Source organism: Psilocybe cubensis, chromosome 10 (genome assembly GCF_017499595.1).
Source record: "Psilocybe cubensis strain MGC-MH-2018 chromosome 10, whole genome shotgun sequence".
Classification (NCBI taxonomy): domain Eukaryota; kingdom Fungi; phylum Basidiomycota; class Agaricomycetes; order Agaricales; family Agrocybaceae; genus Psilocybe; species Psilocybe cubensis.
The window spans coordinates 1,862,243-1,874,268 of record NC_063008.1 but is presented as its reverse complement, the minus strand read 5'-3'; the positions used below and the strand labels follow the sequence as shown (position 1 = coordinate 1,874,268).

At 46.4% G+C, this 12,026-nt stretch overlaps 5 protein-coding genes across 5 annotated transcripts; 2 read left to right on the top strand and 3 right to left on the bottom strand.

Moving 5' to 3' along the window:
• Nucleotides 1–1,661: 1,661 nt before the first annotated feature.
• JR316_0010851 (Glyceraldehyde-3-phosphate dehydrogenase) lies at nt 1,662–3,109 on the top strand (the record flags this gene model as incomplete). The annotated part of the gene is made up of 8 exons (XM_047896515.1): nt 1,662–1,667; nt 1,721–1,817; nt 1,871–1,940; nt 1,993–2,017; nt 2,068–2,258; nt 2,308–2,425; nt 2,482–2,729; nt 2,779–3,109. The coding sequence occupies 8 exons, from the start codon at nt 1,662–1,664 to the stop codon at nt 3,107–3,109; spliced, it is 1,086 nt and encodes a 361-aa protein (XP_047744560.1).
• A 453-nt stretch (nt 3,110–3,562) lies between these two features.
• JR316_0010850 (Oxidoreductase vrtI) lies at nt 3,563–4,909 on the top strand (the record flags this gene model as incomplete). Its single annotated transcript, XM_047896514.1, has 6 exons — nt 3,563–3,711; nt 3,783–3,905; nt 3,964–4,317; nt 4,384–4,465; nt 4,530–4,618; nt 4,690–4,909. 6 exons carry the CDS (start codon nt 3,563–3,565, stop codon nt 4,907–4,909), a joined length of 1,017 nt encoding a protein of 338 aa, XP_047744559.1.
• Nucleotides 4,910–5,439: 530 nt separating this feature from the next.
• Nucleotides 5,440–7,580, bottom strand: JR316_0010849 (putative transporter; the record flags this gene model as incomplete). Its single annotated transcript, XM_047896513.1, has 10 exons — nt 5,440–5,642; nt 5,698–5,751; nt 5,809–6,000; nt 6,056–6,208; nt 6,268–6,377; nt 6,438–6,569; nt 6,624–6,846; nt 6,902–6,922; nt 7,038–7,118; nt 7,175–7,580. The coding sequence occupies 10 exons, from the start codon at nt 7,578–7,580 to the stop codon at nt 5,440–5,442; spliced, it is 1,575 nt and encodes a 524-aa protein (XP_047744558.1).
• Nucleotides 7,581–8,271: 691 nt separating this feature from the next.
• Nucleotides 8,272–9,403, bottom strand: JR316_0010848 (uncharacterized protein; the record flags this gene model as incomplete). Its single annotated transcript, XM_047896512.1, has 5 exons — nt 8,272–8,322; nt 8,366–8,463; nt 8,517–8,701; nt 8,756–9,191; nt 9,250–9,403. 5 exons carry the CDS (start codon nt 9,401–9,403, stop codon nt 8,272–8,274), a joined length of 924 nt encoding a protein of 307 aa, XP_047744557.1.
• Nucleotides 9,404–10,109: 706 nt separating this feature from the next.
• Nucleotides 10,110–11,525, bottom strand: JR316_0010847 (uncharacterized protein; the record flags this gene model as incomplete). Its single annotated transcript, XM_047896511.1, has 3 exons — nt 10,110–10,519; nt 10,573–11,268; nt 11,369–11,525. 3 exons carry the CDS (start codon nt 11,523–11,525, stop codon nt 10,110–10,112), a joined length of 1,263 nt encoding a protein of 420 aa, XP_047744556.1.
• Nucleotides 11,526–12,026: the final 501 nt, after the last annotated feature.

Below are 12,026 nucleotides of genomic sequence, written 5' to 3'. Positions count from 1 at the left end.
CGACAAGATGTGTGGGGGTTTATTCACGGTGCGTCCAAGTCCCAAGGCGACTGCCCCCTCTTCCTTCTATTCCTCCCGAGTGAGGCCCGCGGGTTTCCTCCAGCAAGGTGAAAGCGTTTGAGAAGGAGCGGGACGAAAAAGATGGTGACACGAATAGTGTTAGGAAAGAAGAAGGAAGCTTCAATGGTGGCAACAAAGATGCATTCCATTTTAAATTATCTTCCCAGATCCTCCCATTGCAGTCTTCTTGAACGCAAAACAAGTTCCACAAGGTCAAGTGATCCATCATTCCATGGGACATGAAAGCGACACATTGCCAAGTGGTCAATTCGAGCTTAGAACCCACATACGTACACAACGCCTGTCTCGCGGGTACATATGTCTTTCACGCCGTACGTTCAGGTTGTGGTAAATTATGAGCGAAGAGAGGAAGAGATTTGTATGTCGTATGAGCGAAATCCTGGAAGTCGAAGCTGGGGTTGACGGGACTTCATTTCGAGACATGAGCCAGAATGAACAGCGCTGAGTGACAGACAACAGGAACCTCGCGAGCAATTAGTGGCTAATGCCGAAAGCGTCCCCATTAGGAATGACTCGGATACACACGCGCAGGCTTGGCGCGAGCGGGGTGACTCTCAATTGCATTTCATTCTCATTCCTCGTTCACTCAACGTCTAACTTGTAAACAAACCTTTGTCAATGTCGAACAACTTGAGCAAGAAACCTCGGCCAACAGCTGGAATTGTGTCGAATGTCTGAACCTCAACTCGGAGAATGAGAAATTTTGTCAGGGAAAATTTAGTTTACGGGTTAGGCATGGCTCTGAGAAGCACGCATCGCATTCATATTTTTGACAACATGCCAAACCACGGAGACGGGTTGTGGTATCTTGAGAGTCCGAGTATGTATGCCGAGTAGTATTTCTTGTCGTCGTTTTCAGGAAAGGTTGAAACTCCCTGAAGAAGAAGTGGTGAGAGCGGTATCTTCCTCCTCCAGAGCATTTTGCCAGTGGAGGTGCCTGTGAAGCAATGGCGAAATAGACATGAAAACCGCATTGCTACACATACACCAAACCTCTAGTATTACAATTTTAGGCAAGAAATTTCTTGCAAGTATTGCTGCTTGTCCTTTTTTCTTCAGCATGGTCTTAGTATTAACCCTCTGGATCTAACACATAAGTACCTCTTACTACGATTACGGTGGGTATATTCTCAAGTGGGCTACCTGAATTAATATTCACTTCTTTGATCACAGCTAAGATGGTCAACATTTGTCAACAGACAGAGTGGGCTGTAACTGTATGCGCATCTAGCCTTTGAATCCTAGATTCAGGGGTCACATTGATCCCGAGTCCCGACGCGTTTGTCTATTTTTGGCCTCGATACGTCAGTATCTTATCATGCTGGACGCGTCCCAACAATATATTCACGACGCAACAGTGCGTGTTCGAGTGTTTCGCAATGCGCGGCATTTGTGATACTCCAAGCCTTTTGGATGCAAATATTATTCAATCGGAGGCCCAATGATGACACTTGTGACACCAAAGGTCTCGTCTATTTTTAGACCTAGAGTTTATAAACCTCATCTCGAGCAAAATTGCGAATCCAAACACTCCACCCACTTAAAACCACACCACCAACACCACTAAAGATTTATACAACATGGGAGTGAGTCTTTCGCCTTTTCGATTTATAGAACGCCCTTGACTCTTTCCCTATAGGCTAAAGTTGGCATCAACGGGTATGTGCATTCTCTACTTCTCTGTCAAGACAGATATTCAAAATCACCCTCATCGTTTGTCTCATGCATCAGATTTGGTAAGTCTCAACATTGCAGACCTCATATATGCGCATATATTTACTCTTTTCAGGTCGCATTGGTCGCATTGTCTTGCGCAATGCCTTGGAATTGGGCAACCTCGATGTTGTCGCCATTAACGAGTGAGTCGCAGAATCTGAACTTCGAAACGTTGGAGTCTGACATATACTACAGTCCATTTATTGCTCTAGACTACATGGTGCGCACACTCGCTACCGAATCTATAGCATATACTCATAAAGTATCTAGGTGTACATGTTCAAATATGATTCAGTACACGGGCGCTTCAAAGGTACCGTGGAGGCCAAGGACGGAAAGCTACACATAGACGGAAAGGCGATCCATGTCTTTAACGAGAAAGATCCCGCTGCTATCAAATGGGGTTCCGTTGGAGCGGAATTCATTGTCGAGTCCACTGGTGTGTTCACCACGACAGAAAAGTAAGCAAGGTTCAGGCGGACCCTGTATTATATGCTAACGTCCTTTTAGGGCTCAGGCTCATATCAAAGGTGGCGCGAAGAAAGTTATTATCACTGCACCATCTAGTGATGCCCCAATGTATGTCGTTGGCGTAAACCACGAGAAATACGATGGCAAAGCTGAAGTTGTGCGTTTGAATCGCTCTTATGTTTTCAAGAATATCTCACATTTCCAATTGTGTAGATATCTAACGCTTCATGCACTACAAACTGCCTCGCTCCCCTCGCCAAAATCATGCATGACAATTTCAATATCATTGAGGGCTTGATGACCACTGTCCACGCCACGACAGCTACTCAGAAAACCGTCGACGGCCCGTCCCACAAAGACTGGCGTGGAGGCCGAAGTGTAGGCAACAATATTATCCCATCATCCACTGGCGCTGCAAAAGCCGTTGGAAAGGTTATTCCTGACTTGCAAGGCAAATTAACGTGAGTGTTGACCAGTCATGTCGCTGAACCTGGATCTAAAATCTATTAGTGGAATGGCCTTCCGTGTACCGACACTCGATGCTTCAGTTGTCGACCTTGTTGTCCGAACCGAAAAAGAAGTTTCTGCTGAAAAGATTATTGAAGTGTTCAAAAAGGCTTCTGAAAGCAAGGAGTACAAAGGCATCATGGGATTTACGGATGAGGCACTCGTGTCTACCGACATCGTTGGCAGCAACTACTCTTCAATCTTTGATGCTCAAGGCTGTCTTGTACTCAACCCACACTTCGTGAAGCTTCTTTCCTGGTACGACAACGAATGGGGCTACTCCCGTCGCGTCTGCGATTTGGTCGCATATGTAGCCGGCGTCTATTCCAAGTAAAGCACTTGTCCACGCTTGCTCAAAAAGAGCATCCTTCTCTTTATAATCGCCTTCTGTACTTTACTACTATACAATTAATTATTCTTTATATGATGCCTAAGGAGGCGATGATTTTCTGAGAATTTGAGTCATGGCCCACCATGAACACGACGAAGATCAGAATATCGAAAAGTTCTGCGCATGAAGTACGACTAGAAAGAAAACATGATGAGTGAGCGTTGATAGTTGATCATGTCTTCAGTGTATTGATATTTTTGCATGGTACCGGAGTCCGTATATCCGCGTTGCCGTTTCCTATGTCATGGGTTGTGCAACATGTTCTAAAATATGATTTAGACACGGCCGCACTCCCATCTTTAATTGTAATCATGACCTCAAATAGCTTGTCTAGAGTATAAATGCCGTTGGCTCGTCTACGCCGGGGTTGGTTCATTGTTCCCAATTTTTTCCAGGATGACCAGCTTGGATCACCCACCATTTCCAACTGACAAAAGTATTCCGGTACAAGATCTCCTTGTCGTTGATTACAAACTCCTCAAGGAAGGCGACCAAGAGCAAGCTGACGTTTTGTGGGAGGCTGCAACGAAATGGGGGTTCTGGTAGTAAGTGTGCAGCGATGAGGCTATTGTAGGTCGTTTTGGGGGCCTCAGGTGGGCTGATAGAGAAACTCTAGCTTGAAAAACCATGATGCTGAACCATTTGTTGGACCGATGTTTGAGATGGGGAAAGAGACGCTGTCGCTTTCGTTGGAAGAGAAGATGAAGTATTGGCAAGGTAATAAAGGTGCTTCTCCTGGGTGAGTCACAAGCCGTATCTCTTGGAAAGTTTATTCTGATTCTGAAGCCATGATGTAGATATCGAGAAGCGGGCAAGAAATATGTAGATGCAGAGGGATCCCTCGACGCGTCGGAATACATCAACGTCGCAAAGGACGACGCGATGGCCTATCCCCGCATCGTGCACCGCGACTACCCAGCGCCTGTGAATAGGTATATGCAGGATACGATTATACCGTTCGTACAGACGTGCATCGAGCAGAGCAAGGTTGTTATGCGTGTTTTTGAGAACAAGCTCGGGTTGCCTCTGGGGACGCTTATGGCCTTGCATGACCCTGGGAAGACGTGTATTTCAGAGGCGAGGTGTATTAAGGTGGCTGCTACACCGAAGGGGACGAAGATTGCTTTGGGACAGCATACAGATTACGGAAGGTTTGTTGTGGTTGTGTTCTCAAGAGTTGTGATGCGCTTTGCGGGATGTTGACCCTGTTCCAACAGTCTGTCGTTTCTTTCCAATAGGCAAGGTGGCTTGCAGGTTCTTGTTCCCGAAACCGACGGTGATGAATGGAGATACGTGAAGGTGAGAGTATATCAGCTAGTCTTTTGATCTGAGCTAAAATACCTTCATTTGTGTTTATTGGTAGCCGATTGAGGGATATTCAATCTGCAACATCGGAGATACTCTCACCATTATGAGCGGTGGCATTCTGAAATCTTGCACTCACCGGGTTGTGTACGTCAAAAAATGATTTTGTATCTGACTTGATCTGACCATATTAATACATAATTTCATTTCCCTCATAGACCTCCCCCTGGTGCCCAAGCAGGCTATGATCGATGGTCACTCGTGTACTTCTCAAGACCGACCAACGATGTCTATCTCAAAGCACTTGTAAATGAAAGCGCATACATTGCAGAAGCTGTCCAAAATGCAGAAGATAGGGATGTCTACTTCCCCAAGATGACGGCTGCGCAATGGTTCGTGAAAAAGGGGTCTTTGTATCGAACCGACTTGAATAGATAAATAAAATAACGCAGAGAGATTTAAAATATTAGAAATACTGTTGATTTGTGTTTATTCAATGATATAAAGGTCCCAGATGACGTGTTATAGGGGGATCAGACGCGCTTTTGGGACGCGTCTCTGAGTTTGAAGTATCACGTGTTTGCATTACATTGACTTTTGCGGGCAGATTGCTCCTTTTTTGTCGCCAGCCGCCACCAGAGGTTTGTAAATGAAAGGCGCGTTGTCTAACTGCGTGTTACTATCAATGGCGAATTGCCGAGAAGGTTTTCCAGTTGCTACAGTCAATAATCCAATGTACGTCGCCGCCCATAAGGTTAATCTCTTTCTTTAAGAATTTGGGACTGGTAGTCTCGAAAAATAGCAAGAAATTGAATATAAAAACTATACAATGGATACGAAGTACATTTGGTGGTATATAGTTAGTAGCTATAGGGTATGGGATGATGTGTTTCGAGTCAGGATTCTACTCTAATGTCGTCAATGAATCGTGAAAGTGGTCATACATGTGCAGAAGCAGTGCAAAGATATCAAGTAGTAAATTTGAAGAGAGGGCTTGTGTTTCCTTTCGATACCCTAAGCTCTTCCTCTCGAGCCAAATCAGCCTCACTCAATGCTCGGAGTTTAGCTGCATTACGAGCGTTGCGATATTGGTAGAGGCCTTTTTGGATGAACCACAGAAGAAACGCGGTACCAGCGAAACCGATGTTGATTAAATTTCCTCGTTTGAAGTCTGCAAATAAGGCACATGAGATGTGCAGGTAGAAACGAAGAACATGAGGACTAACAAGGCGCATCATCCGCGCGATATATCTGCGATCCCCAAACCCCATAAATATTGGCTAGAACGTAAAGGTCAGAAATGTAAACTATCATATATTATGTGGTTATCAACTCACATGCGCCAATGACCAACCCAGATGCAACAGTACGCTTGCCAATACTTCCTGTATTCTCCGACATCCAAGCAATATTTAGCGGATGTGTAGATGGCCACGACGCCACAATGACAGCAGCGAGATATTTGATCCCCCTTCCCGCACTATCTGGAAGGCTTCGCAAGAAAATCCAACCAGCAAGTTGCCATCCAGCTTAGGGACCGTTAGTTCGGTATATGCATGACTAAGTTTTCTAGGAGTAACCCACCTCCAAACGCTCCATGGTACCCACGCTCCCGTACTTTATCAGAGTGTTGGATAACAAGCACCATTGAGATTCCTTGTAGCAGGTATGGAGGAGCCGTCAATGCATTCGCCACGGAAACGTTGAAGTTGAACGACTTGATGACCGTGGGGAGATCTATTTTAAGTGTTGACATGGGTGTCTGGCTCGTACTTGCATTTTGGAAATGTACTTACAGGTATGCATGGGTGTATTGGGGGTTTGACCGATCATGGTAATTACTAGGTGTCCCAAGATCCCAACGTCTGTTAAAGTGTCCTTGATATCCGACCATTGTACGGTTTTTCTGTCGATTATCGATTATAAGAATTTATGAAGGCAATCAGTAGATCAAAAAACGACTAACTCATATGATTTCTTTGATATATCGTCACGGATAACTCTGGTAATAGCTATCTGTGTTTGTCGATATGTTAACCAAGAGCTTCTGCCGCGCAGACCACCTTTCGTTCGAGTTAGATCGCGGGGTAGATAAAACCTATCGCAGAATTTAAATTTTGAATTGGAGTGAAAATAATCACCTATCACGTACCAGGTTCCAAGGGCAACAACAACTGTGATGATACCATCAACTAAGAACAACCACTTCCAGCCCTCAAGCCCTGCCAAACCCCGTAACTTCAGCAACCCGCTGGCCATTAACCCACTCACAGCGCTCGCTACATGCTGCACTCCCCAGAACCAAGCAAGACGTGTGGCTAATTCCGTACTTTTGTAAAACCCTCCTAGATAAACGAGAGTAGTCGGAATAACACCTGTAATTGATGGATGAGGTTCGATGGTCATAAATAGGATACGGTCACGGCTTACCCCCTTCGGTGAATGCAATGACTTTGAAGTAGATCAGAGCCAAGTTATGGGACCCGCATAAATTTAGGACTTACAGCACCGTACTAAGATGAAGAATTTTAATTTACAATCGCAAAATTTGGAATAGAAAACTGACCTGTGAGATATCCTGATTTATCTGTAATAAGAACATGGGCTAAAGTTACAAGTCCCCAGGAGAACATCAACGTGGGTATCCCTAGTTCAAGGATGAATGAGAGCCTGGGTATGTAAATGGATTCAATAAGCACGTACACTTATGCGGCCCAACAATTTTAGCAATGATAGACCCCGTGAGGCAAGCGATGGCGAAAAAGACAGAATGCATAGCAGTTGCAATATTGACCACATCTATGTCGAATCCCAGATCAAATGGGAGGTTGTCTGAGATGGCGTTGGAGTTGTTCGTGCGGTCCATATTCAGAACGAACGTCGTAAGCAAAATGCAAGGCATGAGCCGTCGGTCGATTATCCGTAGCACCTGCTTCTCCTCCTCTGGAGTATATTCCAAGTTTTCAACAAAGAACGAGTTCTTTTTTGGAAGATCTTCATTCGCATGATTGTATCTTGAAGAGCCTCTGGAATTCAACAAAGCGGTATTTTCGTCGGATGGTTGGTCCTCCAAGGAGTCGCTACGCTGTCTTTTCTCTGGGAACTCCATGACGAGAACACGATGTAGAGGGAAGGGAAAGGGAGAAAGATAGTGGTTCCACCCATTCTCTAGATAACCAGTCCTCACACCGCGGGATGAAGATGACTATTGCTAGACACAGTATGGCGCCATAGCATTTCATATCATCATAGGCATTCAATCCGTTGACATATTCCACTAGATAGACCTGAATAGGCCCGGAGATCACCAGAATCAGACACCTAGGGATTATGAAACGGCGCCGGTGGGAGAAGAACCCAGCGGCCCAACTGACAGACCCAATGTGACGATGATTAAGGCGTTGAATCGAAAAATGATTGCGACACTGCTTCAAGTTCACAGCTGGATATTTTAGGCATCCAAATATTCGGGCTCAGTTTGACGTTCCGCTTAAGACGACCGACGACTGCCGTTTTCCCGAACTGCACGCACGGCACGCGCAAATGGTGGATGAGATTCCTTGTACTCAATGTAGGATGCTGAACATGGTGAGATCCGATGTATTTTGAAATCAGAGCGTGAAGAATCATTGCTATCACCTATCCAGATGTCCTAGAAAGGCTTCCAGATAGCACTGCATTCCACCATACAAAATCAAATTACTACGGACCATGATGAGCACGAGGAAAATCTAACCAGACATCCAACCTGTGGAAGGCCACGGGTAGTCCGTTGATCTCTTTGATACAATCTTGACCAACTAGGGGAGACGCTCGACTTCTCGACGTGGTCTGTCCATCACCGTTGCTCTCTGAACAATGTCGCATGTATGTTCAGGAGTATGCTGAGCTTACTACCATGCGTCTCTGGTCAAAGGAGTAACTGGTAGACGCGGTATATGTGCTAACCGTGGTGTCATCGAAGTCTGATAACCCCCTGGATGGCTCGGACGCTGGAGATCATCATATTAAACAAATGCAGCAACAGCGGTACACAAACACATACCTCTTTTCGATTCGCTTTCGAAGGCAACTTTGGAAAGGCCATCTCTGTGGTATTGTGACCGTTCCCTTTGCCTTGTGCGCCTTGCTACTGCAACCACTATCACCATCAGGATGATCAAGGAGATTCCTCCTACAATGCCACCTACGATGGCAGCCACGTCGCTTAGGTTCGAGTTAGAACTCGCACTAGGGGTTATCGGCAAATTGTCATTCGTTGGAGACTAGTGCAAGCATAAGTACCATCGCTTTTCTGAAAACACTGCCAAAACACTTGCCCCATCGTCTTGCCCCACAGTACTTTGGGTGGGGAGCACTGACGAAGCCAATTCAATGCTTGCTGTACTTGAAAAGCTCGTGGATGTTGTAGAAGTGCCCAGTGTGGAACTGGAGAAAGCTGCCGGGGTCGTAGCTGGTACCGACCCATTAAGGCCTGATGTACTAGTTATCAGGAAGTAGTCGATCCAGAGGAAATCCAATTCCACAAGGTTGGTCACTAAAAGGGTATGTTGACCATCGACGAGGGGGCCGGAGTCGTAGAAAAGAACTTGGCTTTGAGTTCTTTCAATCGGTCTTGCCATATATACCTCGGTCTTGCTTCCATCGACGCTATAACTGCTTGATTGAATATTTCCGGTACCGCTAGGTGACACCAGGCCGTATACGGAGATGGAGGTCCCTGCAGACATCGTCAAAAAATTAGTTGCGGGATTTTTCCTCGTGTTGACGATGTTTACCGGTAAAAGACACTGACGCATGGGCATTCCGAGTACGGGTGAGGCTGAGAGTCGACTGATAAGAAGTGCTGGACCCTTGAGAGCTCCAGTGTCCTCCAACCGCAGGCTTGGAGTATGATACTATGGAGTCGCGGTCGTCAATTCTGAAAGACATGTAAATTCTTCTAATTAAAGAGCGTCTGGAGGGAGCGACAAAGGTCTGAAAGCCAGTAGAATAAACTCGAAGAATAGACACCCGTCGGAGAAAGTTGTACGTAGAAGAAAAAACTGAATGAAGTCGGCAAACACGAATACAAAATCCTCTATATGCAATACATACTTATGTATATATATGCACCACGATGGTATGCCATCAAATACCAATTTACACCACGGTCGGTTTCTCGTCGAAACCGCCTTTGATTATTCTTAATGACTTTCCGAAAAGAGATTTTAATAAAATAAAGACACTCTCCTACATGATTCCACACAACAAACAGGGAAGTAATCGAGGGCCGAGGGTCAGTGTAAGTTGGTACGAGCAGAACCAGCCAAGCCTGATAGACCAAAGCGCTGATCACCAGCACAACCAAACGAATCATTTCCAATAATTGATACCCGCCAGTCTTCGCGAGATCGAGGGAGATCACTTATTAGTGCATCAACAAAAAAATTGAAATGAATGTAGTTAATCGTTCTAGTACAAGTAAATTTGCAAAACCCAGTAAGAAGTCAAATGTATCCAGCATCTTGTGAAAATCCCATTGATAAGCTAAACCTTTTATAAATGGCAGGAAAAGAAGGGTGAAGCAATGAAGAGTAGTATAAAGTAAAGAACTTTGAAGACCGCTCGCAAGCGGAAAGTAAATGTAATTGTCCGTTCATGATTTGCGCGCGTTTGCCAAGGCTTGCAACGCAGGATTGACCCCTGACTGGGACGAGGCGGCCGCCGCCTGGTACGACGGGGGCAGGTCATCGATGGACACCGGGACGCTGCCGTTGGTGGACGAAGGGATCTGCTCCATCTCCCTCTGCGGCTGGTTTGCAAGCAGCGCGGTTGAAGACGCTCTGGCTTCTTCTTCCGTGGCGGAGTATTGCCGTTTGCCTGTTGGTACCGCGGAGCTCAAAGAGCGTGCTGTTGATGAGCTATGTACGACGCCTGAGTGTCCTGCACCCATGTGCGTTTGGGTGTAGCTTCCGTATTGAGATTCAGAGGGCCCAGAGCTCGAATTTGAGTACGGAGAATATGTCTCCACTGGCGACGAATTGGGACCACTAACGAAGGGAACGACTAAATGGACTGAATTTTGAGTTATGATTTCACTTTCAGGCAAATACACGCACCACCTGAAGAATGCGCCGTCTGAGGTGACAGCCTGTCATTCTCATTGTCTAGATTTCCCGCCCGCCGCCTGCGCTTCAGCAAAATAATCAAGATCAAAGCCAGAATGATGACTGCAAGTCCTCCCAAGACACCTCCAACAATCGCACCAATGGGAGTCTTGTTCTCCGACACAGAGCCCGCATCCGTTGTATCCGCCGCCGGGAGTCCAGTCGTACTACTAGCCGCAGTGCTATCAGACGACGAAGCCGCCTCGCTGCTCACTGGAACCACAATCGACCCGACACTCGTCACAACAGATACTCTCGTCGTCGACGACTCGGTCACGGTATTGCTCACGACCTGTGTAACAACCCGGGTGGTTTGCTGAACTGGTGTTGTATTACTCTGCCTGGAAGAGTTCGGCGAGCTGGCTGGTGGTGGTCCGGCGGTGGTTGGCTGCGCCGGGGGATCGTTGGCTGTTGTGATTTCGAAGTAGTCGATCCATAAGTAGTCTAGCTCGACGAGGTTGATCAGGACCAGATTGTGTCGTCCGTTGGCGAGTGTGCCCGAGTTGTAGAACAGAACTTGGTTCTGCGTGTTGCTGGTGGGCGTCGCAGTATAAGTTTTGGCGTTCTGGCCATCGACGCTGTAGAAACTTGATGGAACGTTTCCTGTTCCACTGGGAGAGATCAGGCCGTAAACCGAGATAGAAGTGCCTACACAATTATATGTGCGGTAAAAAAAAGTATGAAGGAAAACACACGTCAGAAAAAAAGCGCGTGGAGATCGAAGAGTGATATGAGAGCAAATGCGCACCTGTAAAAGAGAGTGTTGCGTTCGCGTTCCGTGTACGAGTGAGCATCACCCCATTCTGATAGGACGCCCCAGAGTTCTGCTTGCTCCAGTGGCCGCCACTGAGGGGCTTTGAGTACACGACCGCCGGATCACTGTCATCGAGGCGATACGAAGACATTCAGTCGTCGAATAAAGAGCTCAGGCCGTCCGAGGGCGAACTGGCTTGGTCGTTTCCTTCAAGGAATATATGTAAATGAACGTGAAAAAAAAGAGCCGATGTGCAAGACGCACAACATATTGTAATCTTTTGAAATGGAATCGAAAAAGGGTCCATGGTGATTCGCGGAACGCCACCCACAGGTGATAGTGCTTGAGGATTTTGGTCGCGTAGTGTCCCTTGGTGACGGCAATATTTCGATATTGCCAAGGTGTACATCACTGCCGAAATCAGGGACAAGCTGGATTCAAATGTTCAAACTAACATTTGGAAGAGGATTGACACGAATTGACAGAGATGTGTGCTTGTTAGCGCAGCTTTGACTCTGGATGGCAAGACATGAGTTGGACACTCGAGAAGCGTGTTGGCTCCAGCGTCGCGATTGCAGATTAATTTCGACCATCATGGGCGTTTTGAGTTAGGCGGGTGGTTGTGCCTGACTAGTCTAACAATCGAAGTTTG